The sequence below is a fragment of the Copadichromis virginalis genome, linkage group LG17, assembly GCF_057382275.1.
Source record: "Copadichromis virginalis isolate Kocher_CV1m ecotype Utaka linkage group LG17, C_Virginalis_male_GT1.1, whole genome shotgun sequence".
Lineage (NCBI taxonomy): Eukaryota > Metazoa > Chordata > Actinopteri > Cichliformes > Cichlidae > Copadichromis > Copadichromis virginalis.
Genome location: NC_140634.1, coordinates 23,523,828 through 23,541,715, shown reverse-complemented (window position 1 = coordinate 23,541,715; position 17,888 = coordinate 23,523,828). Strand labels below are relative to the sequence as shown.

Sequence of the window (17,888 nt, the reverse complement as noted above, 5' to 3'; positions counted from 1 at the left end):
GTGCTTTTTTTGGAAGTCGAATTTCCCAGAGGAACCCACCCGAGGGATTAATAAAGTTCTATCTTATCTTATCTTAAGTGGTCCGCAGGTGCACATTCGCTGTCAAAATAAAAAACGCGCACAAGGGTTAGGGTTTAATTTAAAAACTGTACTTTTGAGTTAAAATATATATTTATAATTTTAATAAATGACAAATTAAAAAGGTATGAACATTTTTTTTTGTATCGAAAAAATATCGAACCGTGACACCAAAGTATCGAACCGAACCGTGAATTTTGTGTATCGTTGCACCCCTAATATATATATATATATATATATATACACACACACACACATACATACATACATACATACATACATATATATATATATATATATATATATATATATATATATATATATATATATATATATATATATATATATATATATATATATATATATATATATACATTCTATTGTTTTAACTTATTTTCTGTACAGCACTTTGTTCCTGTGCTGGGTATTTTAAAGTGCTTTATAAATAAAATTGGATTGGATTGGAAAGTGGGTCAGTGGATGTTGTGAAAAGCCCCACATTTGTATTTAATTTCTATGTATTCCCAGTCACATGTAGAAATAGAGATATTCCTTCTGACGTCTCCTGTGTTGTTTGCTTATTTCTTACTCTTTCTCGCCTTTCCATGCAGGTGACGTGCCTGGCCTGCGACCATCGCTCCAACACTGTGGAGCCTTTCTGGGATCTGTCGCTGGAGTTCCCGGAGCGATATCACAATAATAGCCGGGAGTCGGCCGCTCAGGCTTCGTGCCATTTGACGGAAATGCTAGCCAAGTTTACAGAGACCGAAGCTCTGGAGGGAAACATCTACGCCTGTGACCAGTGTAACTGTGAGTGAGACGAGCCACACAGTTTTTTTTTTTTACTTTAAACTCAAGATATTTACAGTTTTCACCTATAAAACATGCTGAAAAAAGAGGGGATACAAACTAAACGATAACTAAGCCTGTAAAAGTATCACTCAGTAACTAAAACGTGCTTTATGGTAGAACTAAGTTTGTGGTATAACATTGTTAATGAAAACTGAAGGATCCCTCTCGGACTCACAAGACGAGACAGATGAAAAACAGCTGTGTCCAAACTCACAGAGGGAAGATGTTTTTGGACATTTGATCAACCTAAAGACAGAGAAATTCAAGAGGGAATAAAAAAAAAAAAAAAAACAAGGCTAAAAGGACAGATCGGTGGCTGGATAAGTAGAAGAAAGGCACTCCATGGCCAGGCGCCTATATAATCTATGGACCAGATGTAAAGTAAAAACTTGGGTCACAACCTTAATTTCTATGAAAGCCTGAACATTTAAAACTACTGAAAGTGGTCCCTGTTACCACAGTGTGTGTTTGTTGTACTGTAAAAGTATTATTTTTCTATTTTTTTTCTATTGTTCCCACTTCCTTTTCCCTGTGATATGCTCCCTTCTAAAATTAAAAAAGTCCAACAACCACCGATAGCAACCAAATTGCACCTTTTAGTCACATCTGTGACACTGAAACAACAATTGGAAGCATTTTGGTGACTATAAAACATGTTACCAGCGTTTCATTACGTTGATGCCGTGCTTTTCGCTGCCGTGCGGTGTAAGTGCCGTGCAGCACTCACACCGCTTAGCTGAAATCCAAGCAAACTTCCAATTCCCTACTATCACAGTGAGGGTAAGATGGGTAAAATGATTGGCTGCAGTCTTGACTGACTCAAATGTTGAAAGCCTGTAAGTGCCTGTCGTGAAAACAAAACAGGACATGGTGGGGACATTCCGGTTTGTAGGCAGCAGCTAATAAAAAATAAACATACCCAACAACGGTATCCAGGAAATCAAGGACATGTTTTCACACTTCTAAATGAAAGCATTTAGAAGTGTGGTTCCTTCAGGACTAAACTAACACAAATACCTGCACTGCTTCTCAGATCTACTCTAAAATGTTCATGTAAAATGGCGCCTTTATCGCTCTGCAGCAGTTTACATAATCACAGGGTCACGTGACCGCTTTAAAGCTGCGTCGACGCTCACAAAAAGTGATCTTTGTGCTGTGTGTCAGCTCTTTCCTCTCTCCACGTGTGTGCAGCTGCCAGAAGACGGGCCTCATCCAAGCCAGTCATTCTGACCGAAGCACAGAAGCAGCTGATGGTCCATAAACTGCCTCAGGTCCTAAGGCTGCACCTCAAACGCTTCAGGTGAGGAGACGTTAACGCCTGTGGAGTTGATTGGATTAATATAACCGTGTCTTAAGTGTTAACTCAAATTTTCACTTTATTATACATGGATGTGACTTCTAGAGACGAGACTCTAGTAAGAACACTAATAACCTTCAGCTGTTCTTAGAAGATCACCCCTCAGCTTTTTCTCTGCCTTCTGATTGGTCCTCAGGTGGTCTGGGAGAAATCACCGGGAAAAGATTGGAGTCCACGTCAGCTTCGACCAGCTCCTCAACATGGAGCCCTACTGCTGCCGAGAGCCCTCACCCAAAGCCATGCCCTACTCCAGTCCCAGCAGTCCCAGCGCCGCTGGCTCGCCCCGCTCAAAGCACTTCCTTTACGAGCTCTCGGCCGTGGTGATGCATCATGGGAAGGGCTTTGGCTCTGGCCACTACACTTCCTACTGCTACAACACAGAAGGAGGTGAGTCATTTTCTTTACTTCTTTCTCTGTGTTTGGGTTTAAGCAGGGAAGTGTACACAGCAGTGAATGCCCCGGTCACAGGAGGATTAATGCTGTGGGAACTGTTCCCTTCATCCTCTCAAAATGTCCACATTAAAGTCCAGAGGTTCCTCTGCCACAGTGAAATGCCACTGAAAGGATTCTCATGAGATCCATGCTCAGGATGAATTTTATCTTGTCAGAACGAAACGTGGAGTCATCGTCGCCGAAAGAGTCAAACTAACGCCTCATATTCCTGCAGAAATGATGACGTTCCCTCCTCGGCCCTCTCAGCTGTATTTGCAGGTTATTAATAGGACACGAGGAAGCTTTCAGGACTATTGTTCCAATTTTACCACCTGATTCATTCACTGCTGCATGTGAATAAGGTTAAATGTAGTTTAGTTTCTTTCCTGCTGATATTTATATACATGAACTTCTGTGTACGCTGAGATTATGGTTAGGCTAAGTTAATCTTTGTTTTCAGTAACTGGCACAAGGCTTTTTGCTAAATTAAACTTCAGGTATTTTATTTTATTAAACTTAAAATTAGATTTTAAGTTTTTAAGATATTACCAGGTTGTGTTGATCTTAATTTTCCCAACATCTTGTCATGTTGAGTATTCAGGATGTGATTTTGATACCAGTTCTACAGAGTAAAAAACAAATATGTGCTCCATGGGGTTAAAAGTAGAATTTGAGTGCTTTTCCAGTTGTTTAGCCAGTGTCCAAGTATGTGGCTCTGTGGGAGCGGGATCTCAAAAACCAACCCCAGTAAACAAACGTGTTGTTCCAAACACATCTGCTCATCTGGGTAACTCGTCCCTCCTCTTCCTCCAGGCTTCTGGGTTCACTGTAATGACTCTAAGCTGAACGTGTGCTCGGTGGATGAGGTCTGCCGCGCTCAGGCCTACATCCTCTTCTACACGCAGCGAGTATCTCAGGACAGAGACCGGCCGCTATAGGACTACACCCCTCTGTGAACCCCGCTGCCACCTCCCCAGCAGCCCGACTACTCAGCGAGGTGACATCAGCACAGCCCCACCTATCGGTCTTTCTCTTCCCTCTTTCTTTGGGCATTTTGTATCTGGGAGGTTGGGTCTTTTTAGTCTATTTTTCTATTAAAAAAACAAAACAAAAAGGAGGTGAGAGAGAAAGGACTCGTTTGTAAAGTTGGGTTCTGCTTTGTGAACTTGTTGTATATTGTGTTTATATGTAGGTATTTTTTTTTTAAAAGATTATGTTTGTGATTCATGTACAGTTGTATTTTATAAAGAAGAGAGCGTCAGCCAAGGTGTCTGTGTCAAGCAGCCAGTAGACTTTGGTCAGGCATGACTACATACTCTACAGCAGGGGTGCCCAATCCCAGTCCTCGAGATCTACTATCCTGCAGCTTTTAGATGCATCCCTACTCCAACACAGCTGAATCAAATGGTTTGATTACCTCTTCAGCATGCCATCAAGTTTGGCAAAGGCCTGATAACAAGCCATTCAGTTGATTCAGGTGTGTCAGAAGAAGGATGCGTCTAAAAGCTGCAGGACGGTAGCTCTCGAGGACTGGGATTGGGCACCCCTGCTCTACAGGTATGTCTGCTTACCTGTGCGCGAGGCTTGTTGATTGTAAATGCTGTGTTTTGGGGTTTTTGTTTGTTTGTTTTGTTTTATAAATCAGCTGAAATGTTTCTCAGTCACTTTAGATAGTCAACACAGAACTGGATGTAGGGTTATAAACTGTCATTCACTCAGTAGAAATGGCCTCCGTGTGTCTGAGACAGGTAAACATTTTCACAGGCGTTCATCCCGATTCCTTGCCAAAAAATGCACTAATGTGTATAGTGCAGGTTTTTAGTGTTGGTTGTTTAAAAATCTGTACACGAGCAATGTTTTTCACTCTGAGGCAGACCTCAAGCCAAAGTATTTGCGGGAAGTATTTGGAAAGCCCTGCTTCTCCTAAACGGTTCAGTATTTTTATGGAGTTTTTAATGACAGCTACGAATGAGTGTGACAGGGCCACATTAAGAAGGTTAGATTTAGAAAATAATTTTGAGTGATGTTGAAATATTATTCTAGAAATATAGTTAGAATTTTGAGAATAATTTTGCAATACAAAAACATTTGAGAATAAAGTCTACATTTTGAAAAACATTGGAATAGTTACAAGAATAAAGTTGGATTTGAGAATAATGTCAGAATATGATTAAAGTAACTTAAAAAAATTAAATACCAATCTGAGAATAGTCTGTATTCTTTTGAAAGAGTCAACATTTTGAGGAAATTAGTCCAAATTATGAGACTAAAGTCAAAACACTATTACTGAGACTACAAAAGAAAGCATTTCTCTTTTAGTACACAAGTTTTGTGATATTAAAGGTGAGGACTATCTTTTCAGGGGGAAAAAATACAAGTAAAATTGAATGAGGCCTACAGCTGTGTTCTACTCGAGAGCTTTATTCCTAAAATCCCAGCTTTATTTTCAGCATGCTAAGTTGTAAATCTACATTTTCTTACTTAATGTGGTTTTTGGTTTAATATTTTTTTTATTTGGCTCAGTGCTGCCCCCTGTCTGCCTCAGAATGTAACTGCATAACCGTAAACCATCCCTGACTAGGCAGATAACTGCTGTACTTGAAAAGTGCCCTTTAACAAAATAATCTATTTTTATAGTTCATATCAATTCAGCAAAGTGGGAGTCCCACACAGACCAGCATTTAGATTATGAATGTACTTTTTATACAATTCTCAGAGATTTTACAAAGGAGGCCATCGACTGTTTTAAACGTTTTATACAACCACTTTGTTCCGATTGTTGAAAACCACCAGCAGTTAACAGATTTCACTGTTCAATTATCTTCCCTCTGAGCAGAGGGGAGTCGAAGCACACTTTGTGTGGTTTTTTTTTTTTTTTTTTTTCCTCTGTCCGCAGTTCTGTTATTTGTTGGCATTTTGGTTACTGCTCCATGGATGCGCCGTGTGTAAATTGATGGAAGTTATACTATGCAAATTATTACCTCAATTTTTTGTTTTTTCTAGAAAAAAAAATTACCTCAATAAATGAGAATATTTTTTCATTTTTCTACAAAAGATGCCCGTCTGTGCTTTGTTATTTACCTTCAATCTACAATGCATGAAAATTCCCCTTATTGAAGGGTATTAGAAGTTTTATTGCCAGTAACAGTCTCCAGTCTTCATGCTAAGCTTAAATAAGCCATGTTAACCTTTCTAAGTGGTAGCATCCTACTTACAGGTATAAAACCATTTACCATTTTTATAAAATTAACCGCTGATTAATCAATAAGGTTTAATACCTAATTTCACTAAACCAAGTCTAAAATAAGCATGGCTGAGAAGGTAGCCTAACTTTACCTGATTGTTTGTTTTTTAATGTTAACCACCATGTGATAGAGTAACGCTATTACCAGTTACTCCTAAGGACACCCCAACATCCCATGAAGTTATGTTTCCCCATCTTGTCTGAGCAAAATAAAGATTTGGGTTTGCAGAACTTTTGGGGGCTTCCTCTGTTGTAGGAACAAAATTAAGAAAATGCACCGTTTAGGTTTCTTGCACAAAGTCATCAGTAGGGAGCCCACAAATGAGCAAAATTATTTAGTTAATTTTCTTTCTTATAAAAGCATTATCAGGGAGAGTTTGAAAATGAAGCATTTTAATCTGGAACAGAGTGGCAGCAGCCATTTCAAAGAAACTTTACAAATACCAAAGAACCGATAAGCGGAGGGCCATAGTGCAGAGTTCCCTCCTGTTGCAACAGAAGCCAAACATAGAGCTGCAGGTTACCGGTGTCTGTATGAATATCTAACTACAAGACCACCTCTTCCCCAAGCTTTTAAATGTTAGGAACAGTCTGCAAAGACTTTGGGCCATGCCAGCATGCAGGCCTGACCACTTCTTTAAGCCATCCGTGGCCTTGGTGCTTCATTTTAACAGAGCACCAAAGCACCGGAGGCTCAAAGTGGAGAGAAACTCTTTGAAAACTGGGGTTGCACTAAATTCAGCAGCAGCTTAAATGTAATATTTTGCAATATGATAGTCCTGATGGAAACTGGAAAAAACAAAAAGCTCTATCCAAGAGAAAGGTGTGGGCTTGTTTCTTTAGTTGTGGTTGATGGCGGAGCGCTCAGACAGCTGCTTCTCCTTCCCTGAAAGCTGTGCACTGTCAGCGTCTGGCATCCTTCACTTCATCCCCGAGTTCTCCAACAGGTGCTGTGTGGTAGTGAGGGGGCGGGGTCTGGTGGTGCTGGAAGGTAGGGGTGTCAGTAGTCGTCCCCCCGGCTCACCACCTCCTTGCAGGTGGGCCTGAGCAGGATGGTGTGCTCGAACTGAGCGGTGTAGCAGCCCTTGGTGTCGCAGAGCGGGGGGTAGGGGTCCACGATGCCGAGGTCGCACAGGTTCTTCAGGGCCATCAGGTACTTGCTCTCGCCTAGGCGGTCCAGCCAGCGCCGGCAGAACGCCAACGTGCCGAAGTTCTCGTTGATCACGTTCAGCAAGTGCTTCGCTCGCGGCAGCCTGGAGAAGAAAAGGAGTCAGTGAGTTACTGCTAACCAATACGCTCCCTGTCCAGGCGAGCTAAATAAACACAGGCTCTCACCTGATAGGGACGTGGCCGACGTCAAAGTTTTTCATGTAGTGCGAGCACTCCATGTCGTCGTGGACCACGCCTTTACCCGTGCTGCCGAACGTCTCGATGGCGTACACCTCGCCCTCCTGTAGAGCGACACCCGAGTCAACGAAAATAAAATCGTCAGAAGTGAAGCTGAAGGTGCTCTTCAGCTTCTTTTTACAGCGTTTAGTTTTTTTTTTACTTTTTAGAAATTCTGATATTGCGTTAGAATCACGTGCAGTGAGTAAGTTGATCAAAATGTGAGGAAACCAGGAAGTACTCGCCTCCATTCTCGTCGCTTCTCCTCCTTTAACGATGGGCACAGTCTTTCCAGCGTGTATCCTGTACTGACCGATGGAATGACCGTTCAGGTTTCGGATGGGCTTCACTGCAACGTAGGGGAAAAAAGACGAAATGTAAGTTTTTCCCAGTTTTAAAGTGAAAATATTCAGTTTGTGTACACACCGGCACACAAATATCAGCAGAGGAGAGACTCCGTTGTAGATTTATATCTTAGAATAATGCCCTGAATCTAATTTTTCATGATCGGCATATTCAAAATTTTTGGTTCAATGTCCTTTTTGATGCAACTCTCCACCTTTATCCAGACTTGAGACGCCTTGTGGACACGCCAGTTGTTGTTTTAATAAAATAAGAGTAATTTGTTTAACTCGCTTGCTGACTAGTTGCACACGTCTTTAGTAAGCACTGGGAAATATTTGAAGCTCTTCATGTCAGTTTTTTACAGGAGCTACGCAGAGTTTAAAATAATGTCTGAGCTCTGATTTTGCTGCATTTAGAGTAAAAGGATCACAGAGGGAAAAATATGTGAAGCTCTGTCATGCGAGAACGACCTCAGATCATTTACATGTTGCAGATTTTTGCTCTTTTCTTTATTTTTTTGCTTAAAAAAACAAAATAAACAAAAAATAATTCAGATGAAACAGAAATGCACGAGTCTGTGAACATTACCACACGAGTCATGGTGCACGTGAGGGTGGATTTTCACAGATAGCATAAACTACTGTTTTCTATAAAGTTGAGTATCCTGTAATGACAGTGTGATCTCACCCTGGTATGTTTTGCCATCAAGCTCGACCTCGTAGGACTCCATCACCTCTTGGATTGCCTCTCCGACATCACACAGGCGCACATCGATGCCGGCGTTCTTCAGAGGAGAACAAACATGTTTCAGCTGCAGGATCCACAAACACACACCAACTAAAAACGAGGCGTCCGTTCAGGTCTTACTTTGATTCCGGTATTGGTGGCGTCTTTCACGGCCTCCAAAAGCTTGTCGTACTTTGGGTTAAACGTGACGGTGAAGGCACAGTCAATGATTCTCCCTGCGGGCAGACACCGGAAGAAAGAAGCACACCGGTCAGCATCCAGTGGCTGATGTATTTTTAAACAGCAGTAAAAGAAGCAGAAAGGTTCAGTCGGCGTACCGTTGATGTGAGTGCCAAAGTCGATCTTGCAGACGTCGTCGTACTGGAGGACAGTGGTGTCTCCAGCGTTGGGAGTGTAGTGAGCAGCACAGTGGTTCAGGGAGCAGCCGGTGGGGAAGGCCAGGCCGGCGTTCAGCCCGTTCTCCTTTATCAGCTTACGAGAGCAGTCCTCCAACCGCTCGCTAATCAAAACAGAGAAGGGCATCAGCAGGAAATCCAAATCTTCTCATCTAATTCCAAAACAGCCGCCTCTACGAGCGACAGAAGATAAAAGCAGTCTCACCAGATTTCGATCATGGTCATGCCAGGTTTCAGGAAGCTGCGGACATGCTTCCGGACCTGCCTGTGCGCCTCGGCCGCCTGCCTGAAGTCGTTCCACATCTCCTCGTTAGCTTTATCCAGCACCCGCTTCTCCTCGTTGGTCATGCGTGACACGGCGCTGCGACTGGGAGGTGAAACAAAAACAGCAGCGCAGCACGTTCAAGCATCAAATTTGGATTCAGTTACAGTTTCTAAAGCTAATAAAAACATCTGGAGACCACATTCTTCATGAATATGCACCTGCTGAAACTACTTAGTTGAATGTTTTTGTCTTTACTGGAAAATACAGAGTCTCTCCTCTGTTAAAGACAGAGATGAGTGAGTAATTTTTCAGATCACAAGATTAAAAAGTGTTTCCCAGAAAGAGGAAATAAAGACTGCGATATAAACACTGCACAGTGTGGTCCACAGCTTGCTGCAGGAGCCTCACATGTAAAACCTCTGATGTAATTCAGCCAGAAAACACAGGAACAAGAAGGGAAGGCAATGGAAGTAAAAACAGATTAAATGAAACCTGCACACCTCAGGCACACACTCAGAGGAAACCACTAAAGAAGTCCTTCCATGCTAACTATTGTTACTGTTAGTACCACTCTGAGTGATACTAACAAAAAGAGAATAAGTTAAGATTTTGAAATATTATTCCAGAAATGTAGTTAGAATTTTGAGAATAATTTTGCAATACTATTTCAGGAATAAAATCAAAAATATGCATTGCAGGGAAATCCACGTCTATTCCAAGAGTAAGTTCAATAGGGCTGCCACAAACAATTATTTTGATAGTCGACTAGTCACCGATTATTTTTGCGATTAGTCGACTAATCAGATCATCATCCATTGGACGTACAGCTTATTGCACCAGCAGCATCTGGTCTTATATAACTATCATTAGCTTACAGCTTGAAGTGTTTGTGCTAACTAAAAATAAAGACAAGATGGTAGTTTATTAATTTTTAATGAAATTTGCAGATTGTTTCGGTGAAGTTTAATAAACTCCTTGCTTTCTAAAATATAACAGGACACCGGAGTATATTCTCCAGCATCTCACACTTCTGATAATCAGCTGTCTGCTTGACAGTTTTAGCTGTGCAAAAACTATAACTTTAATCTCAGCCAAAACGATTTACTCAGGAACAAATAAAATACTAAAGAAAGCCAAACAATAACATTTTTAAGTTATCTAAGTGACTTATATATCATGTTTAACCTGACTAGCAAAAGACGGCGGTGGGTTTGAAAACGATTTGCCGGGAGTCCGGTGTTCTCATGGCTCTAGTTAGCCTTGCCCCCGCCTAGCTAACGAGCTAGTGGGTAACAGACGTCTCCGAAAACGTTGGAGCACTTTTGAAAATATGTGGTGTCTTGATAAACTGAGCAGATATTTGAGGTTTACACAGCTACATTCTCGGCTGAAAATATGTTAAATGTTTATTTTGTGACCCAGAAAGAATAATAAGAGTAAAGTTAAAACTAACTAGCTGCCGCCATTGTTGACAACTGCGCTGGGCTGCGCTATGAATTCTGGGACACAGCTTCTTCTTCTTCGGGGTTTAACGGCAGCTGGCATCCTTGTACATGCAGTGCTGCCATCTTCTGTTTCAGTCCGTTATTACACTCTTAAATCCTACTACTCATTCCTGCGTCCTTTGTGATCTTACAAAGCTTCAAACGATGCGTCGACTATTAAATTAGTCGTCGACGATTTTAATAGTCGACATAATCGTGACTAGTCGACTAATCGTGGCAGCCCTAAAGTTCAATTCCCAAAATTAACTCAGAAGTTTTGGAAAAAAGTCAAAATATTATTTTGAAAAAACCCACCTGGCATTTTAAAAGCTAAAGAGATTTAAAAGAGAAGTAGAACTTAAGTCGCAAGTGTAGGTGTGTGTGTGTATGCTCGTCTTACCCATCCTGAACAACAGGGTATTCACATTCCTGTCCAATGGGGAAAACTCCGCTTGGGTAGAGCTCACAGATGGACACAGATGGAGGATCAGTCTGACATTTAGCTGTCAAAACACAACAAAGACTCACCAACAGATGTCTTACAGAAACACCTGGCTCCGGTATAAAACACACCGAGTCTGCTTTTCCACTAAAATATCATTAACTCACTTCCTTTCTTCTTCTTTTTCTTCTTCTTCTTCTTTCCTGCAGAGTTCTCTCCATCGTCTCCGTCTGTGTAAGTTAAGACTTTTTTAAAAAAAAAAACAGCTACTAAATCCAATGTTTACATTTGACCTGTCCACACCACCGCAGGTTAAAGTGTTGATGTTTGACTTCAGTCACCTTCCTCGCCCTCCTCTTCCTTCTCTTTGTCCTCTATCGCCTGCTTCTCCAGCTGTTTGGTCACCTCGGCCACTCCGTCTGCCTCCACCTCTGCCTCAGTGCCTGTAAACAGATGCCAGTGACCCAGAAATGAATCGTTACTCACTACTTTTAAAATATACACCTTTAATGGCCTGATAGGGAAGCAATATCAGGGTTAAAACGAAATAAGATGTGAAGGTCTGAGCCACGCTCTCCTGAAATCTCAACACTATAATCCACAAATGAGGAACATCCTTCAAGAGATTCAAGATTCTTTATGTGTCACATGCATAGTTATACAAGTATAACACGCAGTGAAATGTAACCTGACACGCTCCTCGACTTGTGCAAAAGGGGGGGGGAGAGGAAGAACATTATATATTATATACATTAGGCGAATGTGCAGTAGTAGCATTGTATGCAGCAAGCAGGTGAATTCTGTACATTAAGTGAATTAAATAAGAATAGAAAATTGCACATTTTCCTGCAGTTTTTGATGGATTAAAGCTTACATCACTATAAAGTAAACTAATAAAAACAAAAGTAACATTTCAATTTAACTCTCTAAAACACCTTCGGTAATGAGGCAGACCTTAAGGTGTACACTAAGTAATGTGACCACACACCTGAGCTCTCAACTTAGCCCAGCTTAATCCTGCTTTAACACAGTTTTCCCTGTTTGATGAACCTCTACAAAACTGGCTTTTATTAATAGAATTGTTAAATGTTCTGACAGGAACTGTGCCCCTCTTTTCACCTGGGCAAAGATCAGGGCATACACACAAAAAAACGAGGGCAATATTAAACCGCTGAAGGGCATGCTGGGTAATGACAGCGTGAAGGTCTGTTTGTGCTCACCACAGCTCTGCACCATTTACACCAGCAGCACTAAGGGCGCATCACTCGCTGATACAGGAGCCAGCGACTTTTCATTGACACTATGCCACAAATAACCCATCAGCCAGGATTCTCCATGACATCACGGCCAATTAGAAAAGGAGGAAGAGCTTAATGACGCCAGACGGTAGCCAGAGGTGTATGGATCAGAGCTCAAAAATTGAGTGAACAGAGTCTTGCTATCAGTTTGGCTACTGCTGGTCTTGTTGGTTAGCATAAATATTTCTTGGCTTCCAAAGCAACTGCATAAATTTGCAAGGGGGCGGGGGGCTACATGCTGATTCAGAGTTAGTGAAGACAGATACAAGAGCAGAGATGGCCTCAGAGAGGAGACGTGTCTGCTGGTATTCAAATAAAACAAGGCTTGTTTTACTTCATTACTGCCTCAGCTGAGTCTGTGCTGGACCTTCTATGTGGGCGGGGCTCAGTCAGCTCTACCCACACAGTTAAAGATAACCAGGTGAAGAAGAATAAGTACTGTTGTGTTATTGTCCTACTTGAAGGCAGTGTTTTTTGTTTCTTTTCTTTTTTCTCTTAAATAAGAAAAACAGATCAGACACAAAGAAAACTGACACCACTGCCCATTCCCCATAAACTTAAAATATGGCTTTTAAATAAATGTCTTCAATTACACAGTGTATAAAAGCTGTATTTTATTTTGTAATGTTCTGAATGTTATTAACTATCTAATAAGTAAGAAAAATATTTTTAACTGCGGCTAATTTTCAAAATAAACCTTCCTCTGTTCTTTTCTTACATAATAAGTCTGGCAAAGGGAGAATTACGAAACAGGAGAGCTTGGCTGAAGCTCGGCGGGGGGAGGGCGGCAGCAGCAGGGAGGACAGCTCCTGGAAGGACTATCTTCCACCCTAAAGCTGCCCTTCCACGACAGAGGGCACGTTTCCCGTGGGGAGCTCCGCTTAAAGCCCGGTGTCCTCGCTGAGGCCCAAGAGGCACAGCGGTAGCCCAATCTGCACTGATCTGCGCCCGCATGTCCAACGAGTAGGACGTGGAGAAGCTGAAACCACTCAACTGCACTGCTTCCGGTGTAAATTTCAGAATAAGATTAGATTAGATAGAACTTTATTAATCCCTCGGGTGGGTTCCTCTGGGAAATTCGATTTCCAAAAAAGCACAGCACCGACAGAAGTTACAGAGTTGCAGAATATTATATATATATATAATATATATATACACACACACACACACACACACACACACACACACACACACACACACACATATATATACATATACAGAGATAATATAAATAAAATATACGAAGGGGATAAATAGAATAAATAGGAATAAAAAATAAAAATACAAGTGAATTGCACATTTCAAGTATTGAGGTCTATTGCACTGTTGACTATTTACAAAAGTATTGTACAGTGAGGTGAAGAGGCACTACAGCTTAGTTGTTCCCCCCTCCTTTGTCCTCCTGTTTCCCCTCCCTCTCCCCTCCAGAGAGGAGTTAAACAGTCTGATGGCGTGTGGGACAAAGGAGGTTTCTGTCACAATGCCTCTATTATGGAAACCAAGAGATGTAAACTAACACTGTCTAAATAATATAGTTAATTCTTCCAATCTTATTCCTAAATCTCATATAACTGACGCATTACAGCTCTTGTAATGCATGGCTCAAGATCTCTTCCTATATGTCAACACATTATCTCACATACTTTATCATGGAAATCAGCATCACAACTTAAATAAAAAATTTCCTAGCAAAAACAAATCACAACTACTTAGCTTTGAAACAATACACGTTGGTGCAATTTAAATATTACATTTATAATTAAAACTTTAACTGTCGATTTTATTTTGAAGCCGTATGCACATATTTCCGGTTTGGTCGCGGCTAACTCGTCCGTCTAACTAACGTTAGCCTGTTAGCACGAGACTTCACCTGTCGTGGCTCACCTGTCCCCGCAGACTTGTTCTTCTTCTTCTTTTTTCTCTTCTTTTTCGAGGTTTCCTCCGCTGGATCGGCCTCCTCTCGGTCCTCCGCTTCTCCGTTCAGCTCCCGGTTCAGGACCGCTTTCTGCTCTGCTACCCGCTCCGCTATTACGTCCGCCATGATCGCAGGCGCTGCTGGAAGAGGAAGCACAAGGGGTTGTGGGAGTCCTCAGTATGTGTTGCCTTCATGGACACCCGGGATTTTTCTTCTTGTTAATAAAACTAATTACATTAATATTTTATTTGTAAGTACAGAGGGACTATGTTTTACTAAAACAAATACACATATTATCTCAAAATATTTAATTATAATATAATATAATTAAATATACTCACACCTAGTGAGTAATCATATATAATTACTCAATAGTTGAGTCTTTAATTAATTTAGAAACATTTATTTAGTAAACACGATACAAATGGAAATAATAACGTTTTTTATTATATGTTGACCCACGGGCACTCTAAAAACCAGGAATAGGTTTAATCTCCCTGCAATTTCAGTTTAAATAGTACTTTCAGTGTGGTGGCATATGCTTGAATGCTTAAAATTAATTATTAAATGACCACACCCTTAATGCACCACACACTGACTGCCATGTTTGGTGTTTAGCATTTGTTTAGCAGTTAACTTGTCTGCCAGATGAACGAAGGTATGATTTGGAATATTTTTTATAATGCGCGGAGTTTAAAGACGTTTAGTCAGAAACCGGAGCTCTGTACGCAGCCCCTGAAGGCATCACATAGTAAAACATGCCGAATCAGCTGAAGAGGAGCTTTAACACCTGAGGAACCAACAGATGTGATATACGAATAATTAAAAGGATAACAAACGAGTTTATCACACTAAAGAAGACGAGTTTTTCTTTCTTTTAACACAAAAATATAAAATACTATTTATTTTACAAGTTTAATCCTAATATAAGGACCGGGGAAGTTCCAGAATCCGCCACTAGGTGGCAGTAAATACTACAGTAAACAACCTTTATAAAACAATGTAAACACTATAGTTGTACACATGTTTGCAGCATGTGGGTGGCCTAAGTGCTAGTGGCCGACGATAGTGACTGTTATTGAATGTTTAAGCAGTTTAATTTAACCGTTAAAGCTTTTACATTTTTGTTGTGTTTTTACACAAAAGTGATCAGTTTTTCCTCCTCACTACCTATCAGTGCATTCGATGTGCACCTATACAGCAAATTTTAACTTCTTCCTATTTTCAATAGCAACTCGTGTGATAAATAAAGTTAATCTCAACTAATTTTCTCCCTTATTTAGTTTAAAAGTTTTATTTCGGTACAACTCATTTGGAGATACTGTCTCTGAGTAGCATAGATGGTGTTATTTGTTATTTTCTGCTGGTACCTTAGCAGTTTGAAGTGTTTCTCCAGGATCACTTGAACAGATCAGATTCAGGCTGGCTATGGGGCAAGTCGACAGACAAAGAAGCCTTTATCTCTTAATGATTCAAACCTAAACCATAACAAAACTGTATTATACTGAACAAAGAGCTCAGTATTGCTTCCATGAAATTGAACTTTGTCAGTGCAGTCTCTTTGGAGATTTTAAGATGTCTCATTAAGTCAGAATTGTAGATTTCTCAGGTAAATATCTTGCAGTTACAGAGTAGCAGGTTCTGCTCCTGGTTGTGTCATGAGGTTTATTATAGTTTGTGTTTAACTTGTTTTTGGGAGTGTTTTTTAAGCTGCCGTAAGAAATTAACTTCCCACTTCTGTGATAAACAAAGTTTATTTTAATGGCTCTCCTACTTAATTTGGTATGGTTTATAAAAACTCACCACACACTTTGTTAGGCAAAATGTTCAACTGTTAGTTAATGCAAATGTCCAATCATCCGCAGCTCAGCGCATTTAGGCATGTAGACACGAACGAGACAACCTGCTGAAGTTCAAACTGAGCATCAGATTTTAGTGACTATAAATGTGATTCGGCCTTTGAGCTGACAGAGAGGCAACAGTAACTTAAATAACCACTTTATAACCCAGTTACGAGGAAGAGAATCTCTGAACGCGCAGTACGTCAAATCTGGAAGCAGATGGGCTACAGCAGCAGAAGACCACACCGACCGCTGCTCCTGTCAGCTAATCCATAAAAGTTAATTCTGTTTATCTGGACATAGCGTTTTTAGTGGGAGAAACGTTTTGTCACTCATCCAAGCGACTTCTTCAGTCTGCACTGAAACGTTTCTCCCACTGAGAACACTACGGCCAGATGAACAGAATCAACTTTTTGGGATTTACTTGTCTGGATGATTGAGCATGCATCCTGTCAGCTAAGAACAGGAAACTGAGGCTCCAGTTAAAATAGGCTCACCAAAATAAGACCACAGAAGATGAAAAAATGTTGCCCAAGTCTTGATTCTTGCTGTGACATTCAGGGTTAGAATTTAATGTAAAAATCATAAAAGCATGGATCCATCCCTTCCTTGTATCCATAGTTCAGGTTGCTGCTGCTTGTGTGCAGGATATGCACACTTTTACCTCCTTAGTACCAACTGAGTATTGTTTAAACTCCATGGCCTACCTGCATATATTCTTTGATTGTTGCCATCCCTTAACGGCCACAGTGTGCATATCTTCTGATGTACTCTGTACTCAAACGCCCTCCATAGTCCAACGGAGCACCTTTAGGATGCTCTACTGGAAGCCATCTCAGAGAAATATTACCAGCACCTTATTGAATCTGTGCCATGTAGAATTATTGCAGTTTAGAAGACAAAAAGAGGTCCAATTCGGCACTAGTAAGGTCAGCTGAACAGATACAAGATGAACAATTGTAACTGATTCAGGCTGTTTTTAAGATCTCTTTGAGCATATGTCTGTTCTTGGTTTTTGGTGAAGTGCCTTACTCACACCTACATTAACTCTTTCCACCATGAAGACCTTCCATGTACCCTAATTAAAGTGTTTTAACACCTCAGTATACATCATTAAAGATGAGATTTGATGACCATTAGAAGGGCAGAGATACCCCTCATTGACTTCTTAATGCATAGCCAGGCTTGAAATATGACCAAAACAAGTGTCAGCTCTATTTGGCATTCACAGAGGAAAGAGTTAGGGTTTAGTTTTAGTTTAGTTAACTAAAAGTAACTTTAGCAGCTACCTCTGCCCACTGCAGATCTAAGTATTTGCCTCCAAAGCCAAGAGGGACCCAAAGAAGGCGCAGCAGCAGCTGCAGCTGTTGTAAGTCAGGCAAGAACAAAATCCCACACGAAACAGATCAAATAACCGACCCAACCTGTTCTTTAACCCCGCTGTGACACACGAGCGTGAGGACAAACTTCCAGGATGGTTTTTTATTTCACACTGAAAAATGCAGGAGGACAAGGCAGACATGGTGACAGGAGAGAGGGCTGGTTGGGTTGGAGGCGGGGCCAGCATCAGGGCTGTCAGACAAATGAGAGAAATACACCTTTGTTTCTTTTAATACCGTACCCGTAGAGGTGAACGTAAACTCACAGCAGATCGTTAAACTCACACGTTTGAGCCCGACCCTTCCGCTGAGCGTGGCCCTGTAAACACTGACGCAGAGAAAGGGGATCGAACTGTGAGCAGTTCACAAAACGTCACTGGAAACAGGATTGTGGACGCACGTTCAGCTACATGTCACCTCCTCCGAGT

The 17,888-nt window shown here is 41.1% G+C and overlaps 2 protein-coding genes across 4 annotated transcripts in view; one reads left to right on the top strand and one right to left on the bottom strand.

Moving 5' to 3' along the window:
• The window catches only part of usp44 (ubiquitin specific peptidase 44), a 13,861-nt gene extending 9,647 nt beyond the window's left edge, over positions 1-4,214 (top strand). For both annotated transcript variants that reach the window (XM_085435911.1, XM_085435912.1), the window contains exons 3-6: positions 690-888; positions 2,122-2,230; positions 2,424-2,674; positions 3,533-4,214. In XM_085435911.1, coding sequence (XP_085292037.1) covers positions 690-888; positions 2,122-2,230; positions 2,424-2,674; positions 3,533-3,657 — 684 coding nt within the window. In that variant the 3' untranslated portion in view covers positions 3,658-4,214. The remainder of the gene's footprint in view (positions 1-689; positions 889-2,121; positions 2,231-2,423; positions 2,675-3,532) is intronic.
• A 2,122-nt stretch (positions 4,215-6,336) lies between these two features.
• Positions 6,337-14,406, bottom strand: LOC146689447 (methionine aminopeptidase 2-like). 2 transcript variants are annotated; one of them, XM_085435913.1, is made up of 11 exons: positions 14,210-14,406; positions 11,369-11,470; positions 11,195-11,272; positions 10,986-11,088; positions 9,042-9,203; positions 8,759-8,940; positions 8,562-8,656; positions 8,382-8,478; positions 7,595-7,698; positions 7,299-7,414; positions 6,337-7,216 (listed from the first exon to the last, which is right to left on the bottom strand). In XM_085435913.1, exons 1-11 carry the CDS (start codon positions 14,364-14,366, stop codon positions 6,964-6,966), a joined length of 1,449 nt encoding a protein of 482 aa, XP_085292039.1. In that variant the 5' UTR covers positions 14,367-14,406; the 3' UTR covers positions 6,337-6,963. The 2 variants fall into 2 exon arrangements, with proteins under 2 accessions (XP_085292039.1, XP_085292040.1); XM_085435914.1 differs by having other exon boundaries at positions 11,195-11,257.
• Positions 14,407-17,888: the final 3,482 nt, after the last annotated feature.

Coding starts and splice junctions, on each gene's coding strand:
- LOC146689447 (XM_085435913.1), bottom strand. CDS start 14,366: ATGGCGGACGTAATAGCGGAGCGGGTAGCAGAGCAGAAAGCGGTCCTG. Junction 8,941..9,041: donor ATGACCATGATCGAAATCTG/GTGAGACTGCTT, acceptor TGTTTTGATTAG/CGAGCGGTTGGAGGACTGCT. Junction 7,415..7,594: donor GAGAAGCGACGAGAATGGAG/GCGAGTACTTCC, acceptor GTCGCTCTACAG/GAGGGCGAGGTGTACGCCAT.